This window comes from Salvia miltiorrhiza, chromosome 6 (genome assembly GCF_028751815.1).
Source record: "Salvia miltiorrhiza cultivar Shanhuang (shh) chromosome 6, IMPLAD_Smil_shh, whole genome shotgun sequence".
NCBI classification, from domain to species: domain Eukaryota; kingdom Viridiplantae; phylum Streptophyta; class Magnoliopsida; order Lamiales; family Lamiaceae; genus Salvia; species Salvia miltiorrhiza.
Window position 1 is genome coordinate 8303433 of NC_080392.1, and position 20750 is coordinate 8324182.

The window sequence follows — 20750 nt, forward strand, 5'->3', positions numbered from 1 at the left end:
AAAAGGTAAATTAACTTTATTAAGAAGAGGTGAGTACCAGAGGTACTCTGCCCCAAAGAGGGTAGAACAGACTCAACATACAGACCAAAACACAATCTCAATTCGAATATAGTACATTTTCAAACCATCTATCATCAAACTAACAGGACTCAAGAAACTTTTGCAGGAAAACATCTAACAGGATCCATCATCCACTCAAAAGACGAATGGCAAAAATGAGAGGGGCTCATGGCCTTTAACGATTTAACCATCTCCACGTGCAGAAATGATTTCTTCCATCATTATAGAGTTGTCGGGGCATCTTTTCTTGAACATTTTCGTATTTCTGATTTTCCAAATCTTCCAACACACGCATTGTCAAATCATGTTACAAGTTGATTTTCCGGCCTTGTTCTTCTTTCCCTTCTCAACAAATTCGTAGAAATGTTTCAAGATAGATGAATGAGAAATGTGACTGAAATTCAACCAATATTTACAGATGATCTTCCAAAGTTGAACCGAGAATGCGCACGAAAACAGAATATAATCAGTGGATTCCAAAAGAGGATGACAAAAGGAGCAACTATAGCAACCATTTTTAAGATAAATTTCTCGCTGCGACAAATTCTCTTTTATTGGAATTTTATTTTGAAGGGCTTTCCACGCCAAGAAAGACACATTGCAGGGAAAGCACTTTAGCCAAATGCACTTTAGAGTGATCTACTATTGATGCTAAAAATTTAATACGTTGAAACTTGAAAGCAAAAAAGATTAAACACAGTACTTATTTAGTGTAGTAGTAATAATAGGGATTTAGTGGCGGACACGTGTTTGTCTACACATTTTACAGGTGTCTAATCTTCTGTAGTTACATTCGAGACAATACTAAACAATGATTCTGTCTTTTCTGTTTAATTTATTATTAGAATAATGCTAAATACACATAATATGTGCGCACATAATTGAATTTTTTTTGTCATTTTACACATTTTTATAAATTAAGAAAATAATCAAATTTTAATTGAATTTGTAATTTACATATTTATCCTCTAGCGATAATTAAGGAAGGGACAACTCATTGAATGCTATATCTTTCCTTAATATTAAAATATTTTATTTCCTTAAATTGAAATAACCTATTATCTACATTCTAATTTATACAAATATTAATTTTTTAGACATTAATATATCATGAATTTTAACATATTATATATATAACTTCCGCTATATGTATCATTGAATGTTATTGACATTTATTAAGTATGAATACTATAATTGAGAAAAAATATCATAAGTTGACCACATTGCATTGATTAATTAAATAGTAAAATTGTATCATAATATAATATATTTTATGAATTAGTAAAATTAAAATAAAAAATATAAAGGAATTACTATAATTGTGAGAATAATGTGTCGATCGATTACGCAATGAAATCATAATATAGCCATATAAGGTATTATAATATGATTAATTGGTGAACTTGAAATAATAAAAATATAAATTAAAAATGAATGAATGACTATAATGGTGAAAATAATGTCATACATATATTTAAAAACTCGAATAATGTCATACGCTGACACATCGATCGATTACTAAATCAAATTATACTATAGGACATTATATTAAAATAAATTAGTGACCTTGAAAAAAAAATAGGAAGGGATAGCTAAAATATTTAGAATAATATCATATGTTAACTACTTTCTTTGATTATTTCATAAAACTATATGTTAATAAGTAAATAAGAAGTAACAAATTAGTGAACATAAAATTTATTAAACATAAATGTATGACTATAGTTGTGGGAATAATGTCATACGTTGAGCACATCAATCGATAACTCAATAAAAATATACTATAGAACAATATATTATAATAAATTAGTTAACTCGAAAAAACAAATTAAAAAAAATTTAAAATAAATATAATTATGAAATAATATCTTACGTTGAGAACATGGATCAATTACTTAATAAAATTATACCATAATAAATTTAATGAACTCAAAATTTAAAATATAACATATGAAGGAATCACTATAGTTTTGTAAATAAATTAATAAAAATAACAAAAATAAAAAATAAAACACAAATGAAAAAGAAAATGGAAAGGAAAAACAAAGCAAAAAGTGTACTATTGTACTGTAGTACACTAGTACGCCATCCGTGCGATGCACGACTAACATAACAATAACCGACATATTTAAATGAATAAGTATAAATATTAAATAAAATAAAAAATATAAATAAATGCAAATTATGTTTTAAAATAAATAAAATAATTCATATAATGAAAATTAACATTACACGTACATTATCATCATCATCATTATTATTATTATTATTATTATTATTATTATTATTATTATTATTATTATTATTATTATTATTAAACTGCGATTTTCTATAAAAAGAAAAGAAAAAACCTAAAAAAAAACCATTGAAAGCACAAGAAAAGCAGACTAAGGGTCGAGCCTCATTAAAATCTTCTTACGGAAAATCCAAAGGGAAAAACCGTAAAAAGGAAAAAGAGTACTCGTCTACAAGACGAAAAAGAAAGAAGGAAAGAGCAGAAGAGAAAGTTTCCGGAATTCCGGCCTAACCATCGTCCCCAAACAATCCCGGCTCTCACCCTACAAAAACAAAAACTCAAACAGCTCGGAAGGCAAAAAGGCCGGTGAGACATCGTCGCCAAAAGTCTGCCAACCTCAAACGAGCCTAAACCAAAAGAAGGGAAGCTACACGGCCGGTTATACGTCGTCGCCGTAAGCACCCCCACAACCCACAACCCAACCAAACCCCACGAAGAAACGTAAACCACAAGAAAGCAGAAAGGGTAGCTACCCGGCCGGTTATACGCCATCGCCGTATAAGCACCCCACCGCCGAAAAACCAAGCCAAATGAAGTCGGCTCAACCCAACTAAACTCCACGAAGGATTAACAAACTAGAGGCAAAAGTTTCGGCCAGTGAGAAGCCGTCGCCAGAAACTAACCATCCTCAAACGCACAAACCGAAGAGACGTAAACCACAAGTAAGCAGCAAGGGTAGCTACACGGCCGGTTATATGCCGTTGCCGCAAACACCCCCACTGCCTAATAATAATAATAATTATTATTATTATTATACGTCATAATAAATAAATAAATATTTTCGTACACAAACATAAATAAAAAGTTGTAAGAAGAGAGAAAATAAAATATATTAAATTTTTCATAATTTATTCATTTTAAATTCATTTTGATGATTTTTTATATCTTATTAAATAATTTGTCACAAACTTAAATTTAAGATGCATATTCTTCATTAACCAAATTTGATGATCTTTAGAAAAGAATTAAATTATATAAAAAAATAGAGAAAAATTGGAGGAAAAAAAAACTCTTATTTTATATATATTATATAGATTATATAGTTTGTACAATTAAATATTGGAAGAATATTGTGACATTGCTTAAAGGATATTTTTTAAAAATAAATCGTAGTATTATCTCATCCATGAATTTTATTGTTTAAAACAAATATTAGTAGATAGGATAATGATTAATGAAAATATTTGTATTTTAAATAAAAGAATTAATAAAATCGTTTAACATCATTTCTAAAACAAAGTGGTATCTTGATTAGTGGCCATGCATATCAATATTTTGTTTCCAAAATTGTGTTGCAGTAATAAAAGGAAAAAAAATCTTTAGAAATTTTCCAATATAAATTAAGGGTAATTTAGTAACAAAAATAATTTAAATTAGGTAATAAATTTTCAAGGGCATTATGTGTGCACATATTATGTGTGTTTAGCAATACTTATTATCATTATCATTATCTTTTTCTTTCTAGATTTGACTATAACAGTGATAACCTAAACAAATTTAACTGTTAACTTATAATTCAACCGAACTCATATTAAGTTGATCATTTAGAGACAGGATCAACCTTTTTACCTTTGTAATCAGTTGAATTGGACTATCAGTGAATAAATTAACAAGTTCCTAAATTTTAGGGAGGATTTTATATTTCTTATTTCTTTTTTAAGAGTTAAGAGATTTTAAGTTTGCTTAAATTACACCCTTGAGTTTCATAACTCAAGTCCAATAAGATCTCAATCTAGACAATAAAATATAATTCAATTAATAAGATACTTATCTTTTAATATTAAATTTAGAGCTCGTTTATCATGATAAATAAAAAAATATTATTAATTTTTTAAATTAAAAAGCTATGAATTTATAGAATCGCTCTAGTCACGAAATATCTATCTAAGGAGAGTGAACACGAATTTTAATAAAAATTAGTTATGTGTTTAGTGAATGGAAAAATGATCCAACATATTAGAAAAAGTGATGATAGAAAAAGAAAAATATTGACTAATATATTGGAATTGTAAGGATGATAATTAGTTATTTAGAAAGATGTTATGTGGATGAATAAAAAAAAATTTAAAAATGTTTCGTGAACAAAGAAATTATAATTAAAATTTGCATTTACGCTGAAACTCAAGGTAAAGATTTATTGGGTACCCCACTTTATAACTAGAGTCGCATGATTGTAAGAATGTCCGCACTTACGGATTATTAAATTCTACTTAATTTAATCGTAAATTACAAAATCCTAAAGTAAATTAAATATTACTCCCTCCGTCCCCAAAATAAGTTCCTCTTTGGGGACGGCACGAGTTTTAAGGAAAAGTGGTAAAGTGTATTGATAGTGAAGAAAAATATGTTATAATTAGTATTGAGAGTAGTGAAAAGGTGAAAAAGTGTTATAATTAGTATTGAGAGTGGTGAAAAAGTGAAAAGTAAGAATAAATAAAATATTATTAGTGGTGGGATAGTTGTCCAAAAATGGAAAGAAAGAAAGATGAACTTATTTGGGGGACGTCCCAAAAATGAAAAAGAGAAACTTATTTCAGGGACGTAGGGAGTAATTTAAATTTATAAATTATTAAACTCTAAACAATATTTTAATAATCTCTTAATTTTTTTAATTATAATTAATTAATGGTTGCAGACATCCGTAATGTCACCATCCAAGTTTTGTCTTATAATTATAGTAATTTGAATGAAGCTCAAGTCAAAACAAAACCAAATTGAGACTTTGATATATTATTCAATTCCGGTTTGATTAATAATGTACAACATACTTTTAATTAAAATAAACTTATTATTTTTGTATTATGTTGAGTATATAAATGTAAATCCTAACGAATATAGTGAAATCAACAACAAATCATCACATGTTCACAAAATTTCAAAGATATCACAAAGACAAGCAAAATAAAACTTCAACGCGAAGAACACACGAGAGAAAATTAGTTTGTTAGTAATGTAGTGAGAGTAATTATACAAAGTACAATGACAAACTATTTATACTAGCTTACACATCGATGGTATTCTTGTTTTTTCATAGGGTTCACGTAGGTTGCATGTGCTTATGAGTGTAGCGTCTATAAAATCAGGTGCACATACGTCTTCAATAATCAATTGTTTGTCTTCTTGTGACAAGACTATCTAACACTAGATGTGTGTTTCCTCATAATTAGACCCACGAACGTGGCGTGTAGCCGTGTATCTCACCTACGGTATCTAGCACTGTGAAATGCTCTAGTTCTATGAGAAATCTAGTCCTATGATGAATCTAACTATTTGAAGGTTCTAGCCTTGTGACGGGTCTAGCCCTGAGAAGAGCCTAGCCCTATCAAAGTTCTAAGTGAAGGGTCTAGCCCTATAATGTCTTTACGGAGTATATTTCACAATGCCTGTATATGTGTCATTTATATTATCATAACCCAAAACTCTCCATTACGTACATCTATTAGGATTATTATATACTTCATATGTCCCACTAAAAATGGTTTGTATTTCATTTTGAGTCGTTCTACTATAAGTGGCCTGTTTTCATAAATAGAAAAATTTAAAATTTAAAAAAGTATAAATCATACTACCACTTTTAATTAATTTACACATTTTTCTTAATTTTTGTGTCAAAATTTTTTGAGTCACTTGTAATAGGACGAGGGGAGTATATTACGCCTCGTCGTATTAGACAAAATAAACTTATTAAGAGCTCATATACGAAATTGGTTGGCATATGTTTTATTGTATGGTCGGACATAAACTGATAAAACCTGGAGTAATAAGTAAGAAAAAGAAGGTGAAGTAAGCATGTAACGTTATATATATATATAAAAATAATGAAGTGATAAATAGAAGGCGACACGTGCTAAAATGTAAGTCGGTATGAGGAAAAAGCAAGGTTTGAATAATGTTCCCACTCCTTTAGTTTACTGGATTCTCTCTCTCTCACACACAAACACGTCGGTCTCTCTCTCTCCCCTCTTTTCTTTATATATTCCATCCATTAGCATAGGCATATATAGCAGTTGGTCCTTTTTCTTCTTAAGCTCGTCTGAATTTTCACTAATATAAATGGGCGATCACTCAATAGTTGAAGAAAAAGGCGACGAGAGTGAGAGTATGAATCCCAGCAGCTCCACCGCCTTGGATATTTACCCTCTCAGCTGTTACTATTTCGGCTCCAAAGATTCTGTTTCTCTCAACACCGAGACCCTCGCCGATCGCCTTCTTCGCCTCAAAGCTAAGTATGTCTCAAATTTCTGCACAACCTTTTCTGTTTATGGTTTTCTCTTATTTTTGGATTCTGTTTAATGTGTTCTTTGTGGTTTGGGGTTTCAGCTATGATGCCTATGGAATGAGGAGCTGTGTGGCTGCGGTGATTGTGGTTAGTCTTTTCATCTCTTTTTTTTTCTTTTCTTTTTTTCGATTATATTTTGGTTAGATATGTTCTACTAGATTTTCTAGAATGATGATAGAGTTGTGCAATGGAATAATGACATGATTATTTCTGAATTCCAAGTTTGTGATGACAAAATTGGTAGGATGTGATGACCTACTTGCTAATAGTTATTTACTGGATTCTTTACCCCATTTTTTTTAATACTTAAGGAGGCGTTTGTTGAGTGATAATACATGATTGATAAAATAATTTACTTTTATCGAGTGTTTGGTTTGCATGATATGGCCCATGATTGATAACTCGGCTCGCATCTAATCATCCAAATGAATGATTATTTATCACTTCAAAGTTGGGTGGATTATTTAATCATCCTTCCAATCCTATCAATCTTATCTATCACATCCAACAAACTAAATCCTTTTAGTTTGGTATTTGAAATTTGACTGTTAAATACCTAATCCTTTTATCTGAACATATCAGAAACATTAAGAAAATGCTATCAATTCTGTTGACTCTGAAGGTTTTGTATATGTGTGTAGTTGAGGCATTGAATATAGCTTGCTATTAGCAGATGTTGTTCCGAATTGGGATATGAGACTTATGGATTCTTTTGGGGCATTTAGTTTCCCCCTCTGCTCAACTCTGGCCTGATTGACGCTTGCAATCCAGCATAATTCATCTTCAGGGTGGGCGGGTGTGTTGGTTTTCAAAATCAAGCATTTTTACGTGTATTTAGTTTGGTTATCCAAATACTTCGTGTTCATATACTATCCAATCTTGTAGGTGGATGGGGAGATCATTATCCTTGTATAGATATTATATGGTAATTGCGATGTAGAGAGGACCAAAAGAATATTTGCTTATTTCAATTATTTGACCATAAATATCAGCATCCTTCAAATTCATGATGACTTAAGTTTCTGGATCATGATTATAGGAGTTTCTGGCGCCGTATCATACCTTTTGGTTAAGAATGGACTGTGCAACTTTTGAGGTTTTGTTGTGATTATATATGTGAGCTAAAACTAACTGCTGCAGGTAGAACTTTTCAAACACCCCCATCTCTTGTTGCTGCAAGTGCAGAACTCCATCTACAGACTTCCTGGTGGTCGTGTACGACGAGGTGAATCAGGTAATGCAAGTAGAATTCAAAATTGATCAGATATTTTATGCAAGTCTTAAAAGTTTTGTGTCATATGCTTCAGATACTGACTGCTTAAAACGCAAGCTCTCAAGCAAGCTATCTGCTGGTGAAGATGGCCGTGGTCCTGAATGGGAGGTATATATGTGGTTTTTTAACGCAATAATGTGAATAGATTTTTCAACTTGCCTGTTGCTTAATATCCAGGTTGGAGAATGCCTTGGTATGTGGTGGAGACCTGACTTTGAGTCCCTACTTTATCCGTATTTGCCACCAAACATAAAGAGGCCTAAAGTAATTCTCGTCTCATATTACTCTTTTACATTCACACAGCTGCAAGAAGTTGTTGACTCTACATTGTTTGCCATTTCAGGAGTGCACTAAACTCTATCTTGTGAAGTTGCCACCAAGCAGAAGGTTTATCGTACCTAAGAACTTCAGACTTCTTGCTATCCCGTTGTGCCAACTTCATGAGAACGATGAGGTACGTATGCTTTAGTTGAGTTTTCATGACAATAATTCTTCACCTCTATTTACATTGGCACTAAGTCCTTGATGAAAGAGAGAACTTATCAAATGACTAAGAAAATAAAATGAAATAACCCTACTGTGACAAGGTAGCATTCTTGTAATAACATGTTATAATCCGAGGCACGATCTGCAAATTGGTTGCTTTCATTTTTCTGGTCTTGCTCGAGGTGTGTAACTGGACTTTATTTGCAGACTTATGGTCCGATAATCTCTGGAGTTCCGCAGTTGCTATCCAAATATTCCTTCAACTTCATAGAACCTTAAGATTGTGAGTTGAAAGGGGCAATATAAGGTTTGTGGATTTGGTGTTTTGTTGACAAAAAAATGTGTTTAATGTGAATTTAATTGGGAGTGCACTTGTACTGTTGTACGTATAGTTAGTGACGATTTGGATATAGTCACAGTTTTTTATCATAGTGTTTTTTGGGGTTAGTTGTGTATAATTCGATGTAGCTCTCTTTGAATTATACACCAGTTACATGATTATCATGATTTACACCTGCAGTCTTACTGGCATATTCACTCGTCCAACATTATGCGTAGTTGCCATATAAATATGGAAGTCCACTGCTAATAATCTATACTATACTATGTGAAAAGGTTAAAATTTCAATTTAAATTTGGTATTAATTTTATAGAAATGTAAAAATATTTCTCCTGCAAATTTTAATTAAACTAAAACGTTTTGGGCATTGTGTTATATTTATAGGCAATGGTGGGCCGAGCTTTAAAATTTGTGGCCCGAGAAAAAAGCAATGGCCCACTGGGGCATCAAAATATTCTCGTGTATTTTATCGTTTCTTTATATATTTTGTTCAAATATGAATAATACAACACACGATTACAAGACTCTGTTTTGTGTATTTTTTTAGTCTACATCATTTTAGTATAATCATATTTCCAAATCAAACACGCTGATATCTTCCTTCAAATAATCATGTTTTGTGATTTCGAGTTACATTTATCTGGTTATTTCCTTGAAAATAATAGCACTACATTTTAGAGGGCTCAACTCATATTTTAAGGTTCCTATTGAGGGAGAAAAAGAAAACTCTCTTTTGCTGTTCTTTAAAACTTTTCAAAATCGTAGATTTAGACCAAAGGATTTAAGGATAATTTCTCTGTACAGATGCATGACTAAAATATGAAACCTACGAATAAATACTTCAAATAAATAATTAAAAAAAAACAATTTATATGTGCATTCATTTCGTGTTTATCCATTTGTTGGTGCTTGGATAGGTAGGGAGTCGAGAAAATTATGAGCATATTTAGAGACAAATGTGGCATTCGTCAAACTCAGTCCTATCTAAGTAGCTTCCTTTCTGTCATTTACTTGCGTCTAAAATATGAAATGCTTGAATATCAATTTTTATGACTAATTTTAGTTTCTCGAATTAAGTCATCTGTATTCTGCGAAACTCCTTGAGGCACGTGCATTTGACTTTCATTTTTAAAGCGTCAGCTCACATAAAAGAACAATTGGCAATATTAAATTGTTATGCCTCAAAAATAATCCGAGCGTTGTAAAAATATATACATTTTCCTATTTAATGATCTAACCTTAAACCCTAACCCTACCTTCGTATTTTTTATAAATAGAGGCATTTAGTCCTCACAATAATACGCTCCTGCTGATTAATTTATTCTCTTTACGCTCTTTATGTCATTCTCTCTTCTTCTCATCTTCTTTCTACTTTCAACACCGATCCAGGACGAAATCATTTTCAAGGAAAAACAAGATTTTATTTGAAAGGGAATTGTTAATAAAAGTCCTTTATTTGATTAAACAAGGATAATTTTTGAAATATATATAGCTCATGATCTTCGCTTCAAAGAAAAGTTCATGCCGGCTCAAATTGAAAAGTTTATCTTTTTCTTATTGTTAGGGATGGCAATGGGCCGGATTTGAACCGGATCTTGCTTGATCCAGATCCAGATTCGGATTTTTTGACTTAGGCCCAAATCCGGTCTAGATCCATTGGATCCAAAAAAAATGAGATCCAGGTTCAGATCCATAAGATCCACAGGGTCTCGGATCCAGATCCGGATCCATATTTTTTGTCTTTTAAAATAAATTTATAAATCTTAAATTAATCCCAAATAAAATTATATTGTCTAGATTTTCAACAATTATTCAAAATAAATGAATTAACCATATTCTATAAAAATATTATCAAAGTTTAATAACAATAAGAATATAATAATCAAGTACTAAATAACAGTGGAACAATGTGTCCTCTATTTTACATAGAAAAAAGAAAATTAATGTTATCAATACAAATAATAATAATAATAATAATAATAATAATAATAATAATAATAATAATGAAAACTAAAATTTAAAATAAAAGTAAAATATTATCTTTAATTGCATTATATATTATTTATGAAAAGAGATATATAGATTAGTCATAGATATTAGATTAGAGTTAGATAAAAATAAATAACATTATATATATATTTTTATACATAAATGGATTCATGGACCGGATCTGGGTCTCAGATTTTTTGCTCCAGATTCAGATCCGAAAATTATAGGAATAACCCAGATCCGGTTCAGATTCATTGGGTCCATTTTTCCTAAGGTCCAGATCCTAAAAAAAGGATCTGGATCCGCGGATCTGAACTGGATCCAAGATCCATTGCCATCCCTACTTATTGTCAAACACGAACTGAATTTCTGTCGATATGCAAATATATGTCATTTTTTATTTTTTATTTTTGAAATCCTATACGTGTGTCATTTGCTTGAAAGCAATAAATTAAGTAATAATGCATGTTAAAGTCAGTTGAACTACTAGTAGCGTAGATGGAAATATAATAATATAATAATTCATATTGGTAACAGAAACAGAGTAACACGACACAAAATTGCATAACCTATCCAAATTAGAGTATTTTATTACACCAAAATGGTACATACGACATATATATACATCACCCTAGTGATGTGTGGGATTTACAATTAGAGTACTTCAATTCTTACGCTAATGAGGTGGGATTTAAGTTAAAATACTTCAAATCTCACGCTAATATATGATGTGGGATTTACGATTAGAATAATTCAAATCTTCAACATTTTATGTAAATATGAAAACATCTACGGTTTTCAAAAAAATATTACCGTTCAAATGAGGTGAAGTATAGTGTCAATAATCTATTATAGCAAAAAATATACTCCCTCCGTCCCTGAAATAAGTTCATCTTTTTCCATTTTGGGATGTCCCCAAATAAGTTCCTCTTTCTTTCTTTCTATTTTTGGACAACTACCCCACCACTAATAATACTTTATTTATTTTTACTTTTCACTTTTTCACCACTCTCAATACTAATTATACCACTTTTTCACCTTTTCACCACTCCCAATACTAATTATAACATATTTTTCTCCACTATCAATACACTTTACCATTTTCCTTAAAACTCGTGCTGTCCCCAAAGAGGAACTTATTTTGGGGACGGAGGGAGTACATAATAATATGAAATTATAGCTATATAGATAAAGATATAAAAATAGCAAGTTATTTTGGATTAGGGTAATTCAACTTCAAATTATATATGTTTTATCAAAGATGTCCCGAACTATAAGAAATGCTTACAAAAAATCCTAATTATCAGATTTGTATAAAAAATGTCATGCTTCTATTTTTTGGCCGATCTCCGAAATTATGGCGTGGCTCACTAGATGTCACCATGTTATTTACTACATTTTGTGTCATGTCATTATATGTCATTACATAATATGTCATTATTTATTATTTAATTAAATTTCACACCATATCTTGTAAGAATTTGATTTAAATATTAAGTATTTTTATAAAAACTAGGATTAAATACCAAATACAACCTTAAGATTGACCCGTCCTCCGCAAAAACAAATCCAATGAAACGTTAATTGCATGTAACCCTTTATTGTACCATTTATTAAAAAAAATCGTCTATCCTTCTCACGTCCGTTACCTTTCTGTCAACATTCTTTTTTGTGTAAATAGGCAAAATTGCCCACTTTGTTAAGTGTATAATTAAAAATGCCCACTTCTTATGAAAAATTGATCCTATGCCCAAAATACCTAAATTACCCTTCATGTCTCAATCAGTGTACTTGCAAGACAAAAATTTTACATAAAATATGTGGTGAGATGTATTGTAACAGCGAATGTGAGTTCAAAAGATGGAACAGATAGAATGATAATCCTATTCAGTTAAACAACCCACGTCTGGAGGGCTTCACCAGGAGAAATTATCACTATATGAAGTAAAGATGTACAAATGACTTACACAATAAAACACCCTCTTACTTAGCCTCTACATCTTCCCAAAATTTCATCAACGGTGAATAACTGAAAGCTAGACAACGACTAACTTCCTAGGCGCACCTAATCCCTTGAGAAACAAGAACCAACAATAAAGAATAGTATATAACTCTTTTAGAATATACGCTCAAGTATATAACTCACAAATATTCTTCTGCTAGGATAAATAAAAGTAATGTATCAATGAATGTACTACAGACTGTAACAAGTTTGAAGGACACTTAGCAGGAAAATGAATTCTCGACTATATTGCGAGAGCTGTTATGAACGAAAATTCTAGTCGTCTTGAACGAAATATGGTCTCCTTATATAGATATCAAGTCTTCAATCTTCTCTTGTAGCCCAAGTTAATTATTTTCTAGTCGTAGATGGAAACATGAGTTATAGCTCGATGAGGACTTTGCTTGGATGATCTTGATCTATCTGTAATTGTTCTCCAATAATGCTTCAATAAACTGTAAATTCGTGGCCATATGCATCCATAAAAATAGCATAAGATAACTCCAAAGTTATTTGTAAAATTCGCAAGTATGAAGGCTCTGAATGTTTCAACTGTAACTTAGAACATTCGAAGATACTGATCAAGATACTAAGAGAAGAACATCTGCGGATACTACTACATGTCTACATAATGACAAATATAATAAAGTATAAATTTTTCTCTAAAAGGTACTTTGTAAATGACTATTTTTTATAAAATCAAAATGATATTTTATATAACGTAAATGATATATATTATAAATAACATTTTTAATGCACACAAATGACACTTTTAATGTATGCAAACTAGGGCTGGGAATCGGGTCGGGATCGGGTACCCTACCTGAAAAAATCAGGTACCCGGTCCCGATTAAGACGGAAAATCGATACCCGATCCCGAACCCGAAAAAAAATCGGGTACCCTAATACCCGACTCGGGTACCCGAGTCGGGTATTCGGGTACCCTAATTACCCGGTCAAAATTACATGTTTCAGGTCAAACTATGTAAAATCGGGTATTTCGGGTATTAGGGTACCCGGTTTTCCTTAATCGGGTATTAGGGTACCCTAATACCCGAAAATACCCGATTTTTTTAAAAAAAATTCGAAAATGTAACCACTAATTTCATGCCCAATTGAAATTGAAATTGAAATTGAAATTAAGAAATTAAAATTTAATTAAATTGAAATTGAAATTAAGGAATTAAAATTTAATTAAATAATTTAAATACATTTAATTAAAAAATCGGGTATTTCGGGTATACCCGATACCCGATCGGGTATACCCGATACCCGATTTTTTAACACCCTAAATACCCGAACCCGACCCCGACCCCTAATTTTTCGGGTATAGGGTACTCGATACCCGATTTTTTCGGGTCGAGTATCGGGTACCCGATTACCCGATCCCGAAATTCCCACCCCTAATGCAAACAATAATTTCAAATGGGTTTGACAAATGATATTTTGCAAGTGCCATTACAAATAACATTTTTGATAACATAAAATGATACTTTTAATTTATACAAATGTAATTCATAAAAGATGATGTTTTGTGAAAACAAATGATAATTTTTTTATAAAATATGGCATATTAAAAATGACACTTTTAATAATTTAAAATGATAATGTATGCAAATGATACTTTTGAATCAGCCGAAACATTATAATTCACAAATTATATATTACAAATGACACTTTAATAACAGAAAATGATAGTCTTAATGTATGCAATTGATACGTTCGCAAATGATATTTTTCATAAAAATCCAATGATATTTTGTATAGAGAAATAAATGGTATATTACAAATGACACTTTTAATACATATACACAAATGATACCGTTAATAACAAAAAATGATACTTTTAATGTATGCGAATGGTATTTTTTATAAAATCAAATTATATTTTGTATAAAAATAAATGATATATTACAAATGACATTTTTAATGTATGCAAATTCCACTTCAAATATACATAAAATGATACTACATTACTACGATTGAATTATAAAAGAAATGGTTAAGTCGTGGTAAAACTAGGAAGTGTATTTAAATTTTAATTTTTAATTAATATTTTTCTCTATCTCTTTATATACAAATAATTTTTTGTACGAGTTTTAATAAATAAAAAAACAAGTGAATGTATTAATAATTGAGAAAAATTCTCATATTAATGATATTATTAAATAGATTATGAGTAAATAAATATAAATTATAAGGCAAAATCATTTCAATTATTAATGTCTAAAAATAGGAAGAACTATCTTTGGAGGACATATCAAAAATAAAATAATTAATGCATAATTTCAGGAGAAAGAGGGAGTATTATTTTTTCACTCAATTAACCCTAAAAATTTTAACCTTTTGAATTCGACCCAAATTAAATTCCGAAAACATTTGATCTTACGTGAACATCAAAATTTTATTGTGTGATAACTTTTATATGAGCTAGCTATGACAAAAAATAAAATAAAAAAATAAGGAGATAAAATTTCGGCATCCATATAATAAAGTTTTGATGTCCACTAGAATAAAATATTATCAGAATTTTAATGCATATCGAATTTCAAAAAATTCAAACGTCATGTATACGTATTAATTAACAAAAAATACTATTCAAAATTTGGATATTGATCGTGTATTTACACACAATGTATCCTAAGGGGGCGTTTACTTTGAGGAATTACACTTGATATAGATAAAAATAGTAATACTAATCCCTTTTGTTTATTTTGATAGATTGAAATTTTAGGATAGTCCAAGACCCTTAATTATATATACTCATATAAGCTCGTTTTACTTGATTTTTATCTCATTGAAATGGTGAGATTGGAGAAATATTACTCCTGAACAGTGGCGGATCCAGGATTTTTAAGTTGAGAGTACGAAAAAATAATCTTATGAACTTAAATGTAAAAGATACTTTAATGTTAAAAATAGTACATCCCAAAATATTATCCAAACAAGAAAAAAAAATACATAACTATCTTATACTCCCTCTGTTCCGCTATTCAAATCTCATTACTTTTCGGCATGGAGATTAAGAAGATGCAAATTAGATGAATAAGGAGTGTGGTCCACATGATTTAATTTGTGATTAACGAAGAACTAATTATTTCTATTTTATTAATATAAAAAAGACTTAATTTTTTTATTAATTTTATTTTTAATAATCTGTAATTAAATTAAGTAATCACTAAAATTCGAAATGAAACCTAAAGCTGCCTAATACACTTATTCAAATAACACATGAATTGAAATATGAAATTGAAGGCTGACACATAACAAAAAAATAAAAATGGCGCCCGAAAATGAAAATGAAATCTGCTTCCCTTATGAAATCTAAAATTTTCAAAGTTCCCACATTTTTTCACTCGTTCAAAAGCTACTCCCTTCATAAATATGGCAGAATCAATTTTTCAGAATCTACGCAACTCCTACAAATCAAAAAAAGCTCCAAGATGGCTAGAATGAAGGATCTTTCTTCCTTTGAGAGGGCTGTCATCATCCAATTTCTTCTTAAAGAAAGCTAAAGTGAAAAACCAGCTAGAGGCAAGATCAATGCTGCGGTGCAAAAGTGGAGCTGTTGCCGACGAACGATTAGTCGTATTTAGGCAGTTGCAAATAAATAAAGAGCAAGTGGTGAGGTAATTAGTTCAAGTGGTGACGAACGATTGGTCGTATTAGGGAAGGATGCTTTAATTAGGCAGGATATGCTTCCCTTGAATCTTGAAGTTCCAAGTAAACTTGTTAGGGAGTGCATATCCTACCTAATTGGCAATGGAGCATTGTCAATTAGTGATACACTAATGAAAGATTTGGGAGTGCATGCAGGATGCACATATAAGGTTGAGATGATGGTGCATCAACTTCAAATTCAAGGAACTGAAGTTATGTGAAGTAGAAGGAGACATTTTGAAGAAGGAATCCTTTTGTGAATGCAGAAATGAATGAAGGAATTGATTGAAGGCTGCAGAAGTTATGAAGGAATTTTTGTGAAGTTATTGATCACTAATTTCTTAGCAACAAAAATGACTGCAACTAACTCAGGTAATTGTAGCAAGCAACAAGTAATCGAGTATCGTATCCTCAGGGACTGAAAAATCGAAACAACTCTAGCTATCTCCTAAACAGACACTCACAGTAGACAGGCAAACGAAAGTAGAGGTTGATTTACTTAAACTAAAACGCAAATAGCAATAAATAAAAGCACGTAGAAAAATCAAATATTAAAGACAACTGATCCTAGGGTAGCAAATTCATTAACTAAATCTACACAATAAATCTATTAATCCTATGTACCAGTTTAATCCAGTTATGATGAGAGATCACTTAATTAATCAATCACTCTCGCTAGAGCAGCAACGTTCGTAGATTAGTAAATTCTCTATCTCCGTTAGGTCTCAAAAAAATCTACTAACTCCCAATAGCTCCTAAGAATAGCTCCCTACACTACTAGAAAAACGCTCATTGATAACGGATTTTATCCGTTATCTATGAGCAAAAAAACTGTTGTGTATAGTGGTGTTATCTATGATACGTATCATAGACAACGGTTTAAAAACCGTTATGTATGTGAGAATAGATAACGGTACGAGACGCTCATACATAACGGTATAAAACCGTTATCTATAATGATTATACATAACGGTTTATACCGTTATGTATGAGGATTTTTCCGTTATGTTTTGTATTTTTTTTGTTTTTTTTCCTATCATAGTTAACAGTTTTTTTTCTATACATAACGGTATGAAACCGTTATCTATAATGATTATACATAACGGTTTATACCGTTATGTATGAGGATTTTTCCGTTATGTTTTGTATTTTTTTGTTTTTTTTCCTATCATAGTTAACAATTTTTTTTCTATACATAACGGTATGAAACCGTTATCTATAATGCTTATACATAACGATTTATTACCGTTATGTATGAGGATTTTTCCGTTATGTTTTGTATTTTTTTTGTTTTTTTTCTATCATAGTTAACAGTTTTTTTTACTTTTTATAACGGTTTTTACCGTTATCTTTGATAGAAATACATAACGATTTTTTTGTACTTTTTATACTGTTATGTATTTCAACTACAACTTGCATATTTAATATTTTTTCTAAATTTTTATGTTATTTATCTCAAGAAATAAATAAATAACTTTAAAACAACAAAATGATAAAATCACCAATAACAATATTATATATCATCCAAAATATTCATACATTACCATCCAAATGAACCAAGTATCAAGTACATATGATCATTGCATATTTCGATTCAAAATTGAAAGTACCAACTATCTTATAGCTAAAACAAAAATCTATCATATTATGTGTTCTAGCACTAAGTCCTCATGAACTAGTTGACCTGCTATGATGAATTTGCAGCAACTAACTTAGGAGAGAACCCGACACACAAGCTCAACCTGCCAATAGAAAAATAATCCAAATAAAATATGTGAAATAAAAGAAAACTGGACAAGAAAAAGATAACAAACAATATGTTGACTTTTGTTTCACACTACATCATGAATCACATTAGACGGTAAAGGCAAGAAAACATTTCTTTCAAAGTGTCATTCATGACTCCCCGTTCCCTGCAACTTCAAGCAGCAACAACAATTAGATTTCCTTTACAAGATCCAAAATTGCAACAGCAAAACCAAGGCAAAATCAGTTTCTTGCCCTGAATTTTAAAGTTTATGTTGCTAAAACAAAATGTAAAAGTTCAGGGGCTTCATAAAACTGAAAAAAACTAAGGGTCTAGTGAACAGTTCAGCCAAAATACTTCTTAATAAGCTCCTTAGAATTAACAGAGAACATCAAGCAAAAACTAGAGTATATGCAGCAAATGTTACAGAAAGCAGAAAGGCAAAGAGATCAGAGATGGGTATATCCTAACTGCGTACAGACACATAGCTCAGCTAACCAGATTGCATACAGGACAGGAGTTAGCAAAAAAATAAGAAGCAACCCTAGATATGTCTTATTCAGTACTCCCTACTATTTAAAACAAGTAGTCTCAAAGAAGTCTTGCTTTCTTTCTTTTTTTGGCAAACAAGTGTAGTTATACAATTTCTACCAAACTTTTTTTTCTTTTCTTAATTTCCCATTTATCTCCATTAAAGTAATTTGTAAACATGTAAAGTGAGATTTTTTTTGAACAGGATAGAGTATATACCAGCTAAAGGATGTCAAGAATAAAACCTTTAACCTTACCTTCACTCGAAGATAGAAGAGACGAGGCTTGATCAATCTCGAGACTCTGATTATCATATGCTGTTTCTGGTACTTCTCCCGACATAGAGCAAATATAAGTAGCTGCATTTCCTACTCAGAGGAGCTCACCTGAAAAACATTTTCAAAACCAGCACCTTTAGATCTGATATAGGCTGATGCCATCTCACATCTAATTCCTCCAGTACAGTACCTTTAAATGCCAATAAACAAACAATCGAGATCCTCAAAAATGAGTTTGCCAATATAATCGAGGATCATGACGTAGCAAAAAATTGAAATACCCCATAATCACAGATTCACAGCAGTTCAGTGCAATTACGAGGATACACACAAGGAGATCAGGGAGTCGTACAAAAGGCTAACTAGAAGACAACAATGAATGATACTCCTGATATTCCAAACCATAGAGATTAATATGGTGGTAAAAGATCATAAAATATATTAGCCAAGTACCATCAATGAGAAGTTAATCATACTGAGGATAAGAAAGGGTGAAATTCTTTTTATAGAAAATGAGGGAAAGGAAAGGAAGAATTTAAAGGGAGAATGTTTTTTATCCCTCATTTTCTTGTGATAAATTTACAACCCAAGTGACCGCACCCTTACTGATAGCTGCAAAACCATCTACTCAGCAACAGCAAGATGGACATGCACCATGCAGTTAGTTAGAAAAGACAAGGATACAGTGTATGTAGAGATACACTGGAAGGTAAAGCAGGCAACAATGTCAAAGAAGCTTAAAAGTAGAAACCACAACTGACATCTGCTCAACTGGAATCAAAAGAGCTAGAATCTAGTACATTACTGGTACAGCACAAGTACTCACATAAGGATATTATTCCCCCACAATTGCTCGGAATTGTCATCAATCCATGAGGGCAAGTCACTATACTGCCTGATCGCTGGATCCAATGTTTTGATATCTGGAGCATGAAACTTGCCTATTCTCGTCTCGTACAAGTTTCTTGCATCTAACAGTATCAGTTCCTTGTTGGAGCCACTACTTAACTCTTGACATTCACCTGGGAAAATAACAAGAAATTCAATAGTAGAAGACTTGGCAACAAGAGCAGTATAATGTCAACAATAAATGAAAGCTCAAAGTACACAAACCAATAAAGAGAGAATACCAGCATTCTGAAGAACAGAGTGAAATTCAGCTGCCGAGAGATGTCTCCCAGCATTTGAAATCTCCGGAGACTTCAACAAGGGATGAGAGCTTAACGTCACCAGTTCCTATGGACAGTATGATAGCCCGTTTCAGCTTGAATGTGAGGGAACGAAAGCAGATGCCTTCTGCAATCCCAATTGATTTAGATATAGTGAAACACGGAACAACCTAGGAAGTTTACTACTGTCTAGAAACAGAAAGACCCAACCAGTTCATACTTTTGCCTTTGAAGTCCCTATAGTGGGACCTGCTGCAACAACATGCTCATGACTCATCCTCATTCAAATAAATAATATTATCAGGCGAATTAAGTTGAGGCCAACCTTGACTATCCGGATACAATTTAATCCATAACAATGAAACAGATTACAAGAGTCTGATGATAGAAAAACAATTTATCTTATAACACAAATAAAGGTAGAAATATACATTCAGAGATAAATGATAAGTATGAAACACTGATACGTCCTGAAAATCATCCAAAATGAGAACAAGGACACAAAAATTATAAGAGATGCTACAAGCACACAGCCAACATCTATCCAGATGCCTCTCCCTTCAAAGCATCAGAATCAGCCTGGTGTAGAGCTCCCACTGTAAGGACCTAAGAGTAACTTTTCAGCTATACGAAGCTTACA

The 20750-nt window shown here is 31.3% G+C and overlaps 1 protein-coding gene across 1 annotated transcript; it reads left to right on the top strand.

The window, feature by feature from the left end:
* Positions 1 to 6217: 6217 nt before the first annotated feature.
* On the top strand, positions 6218 to 8925 carry LOC130988412 (pre-mRNA cleavage factor Im 25 kDa subunit 1). The gene is made up of 7 exons (XM_057912234.1): positions 6218 to 6582; positions 6677 to 6722; positions 7776 to 7869; positions 7943 to 8016; positions 8086 to 8172; positions 8252 to 8362; positions 8602 to 8925. The coding sequence occupies exons 1-7, from the start codon at positions 6410 to 6412 to the stop codon at positions 8671 to 8673; spliced, it is 657 nt and encodes a 218-aa protein (XP_057768217.1). The 5' UTR covers positions 6218 to 6409; the 3' UTR covers positions 8674 to 8925.
* The last annotated feature ends 11825 nt before the right edge of the window (positions 8926 to 20750 follow it).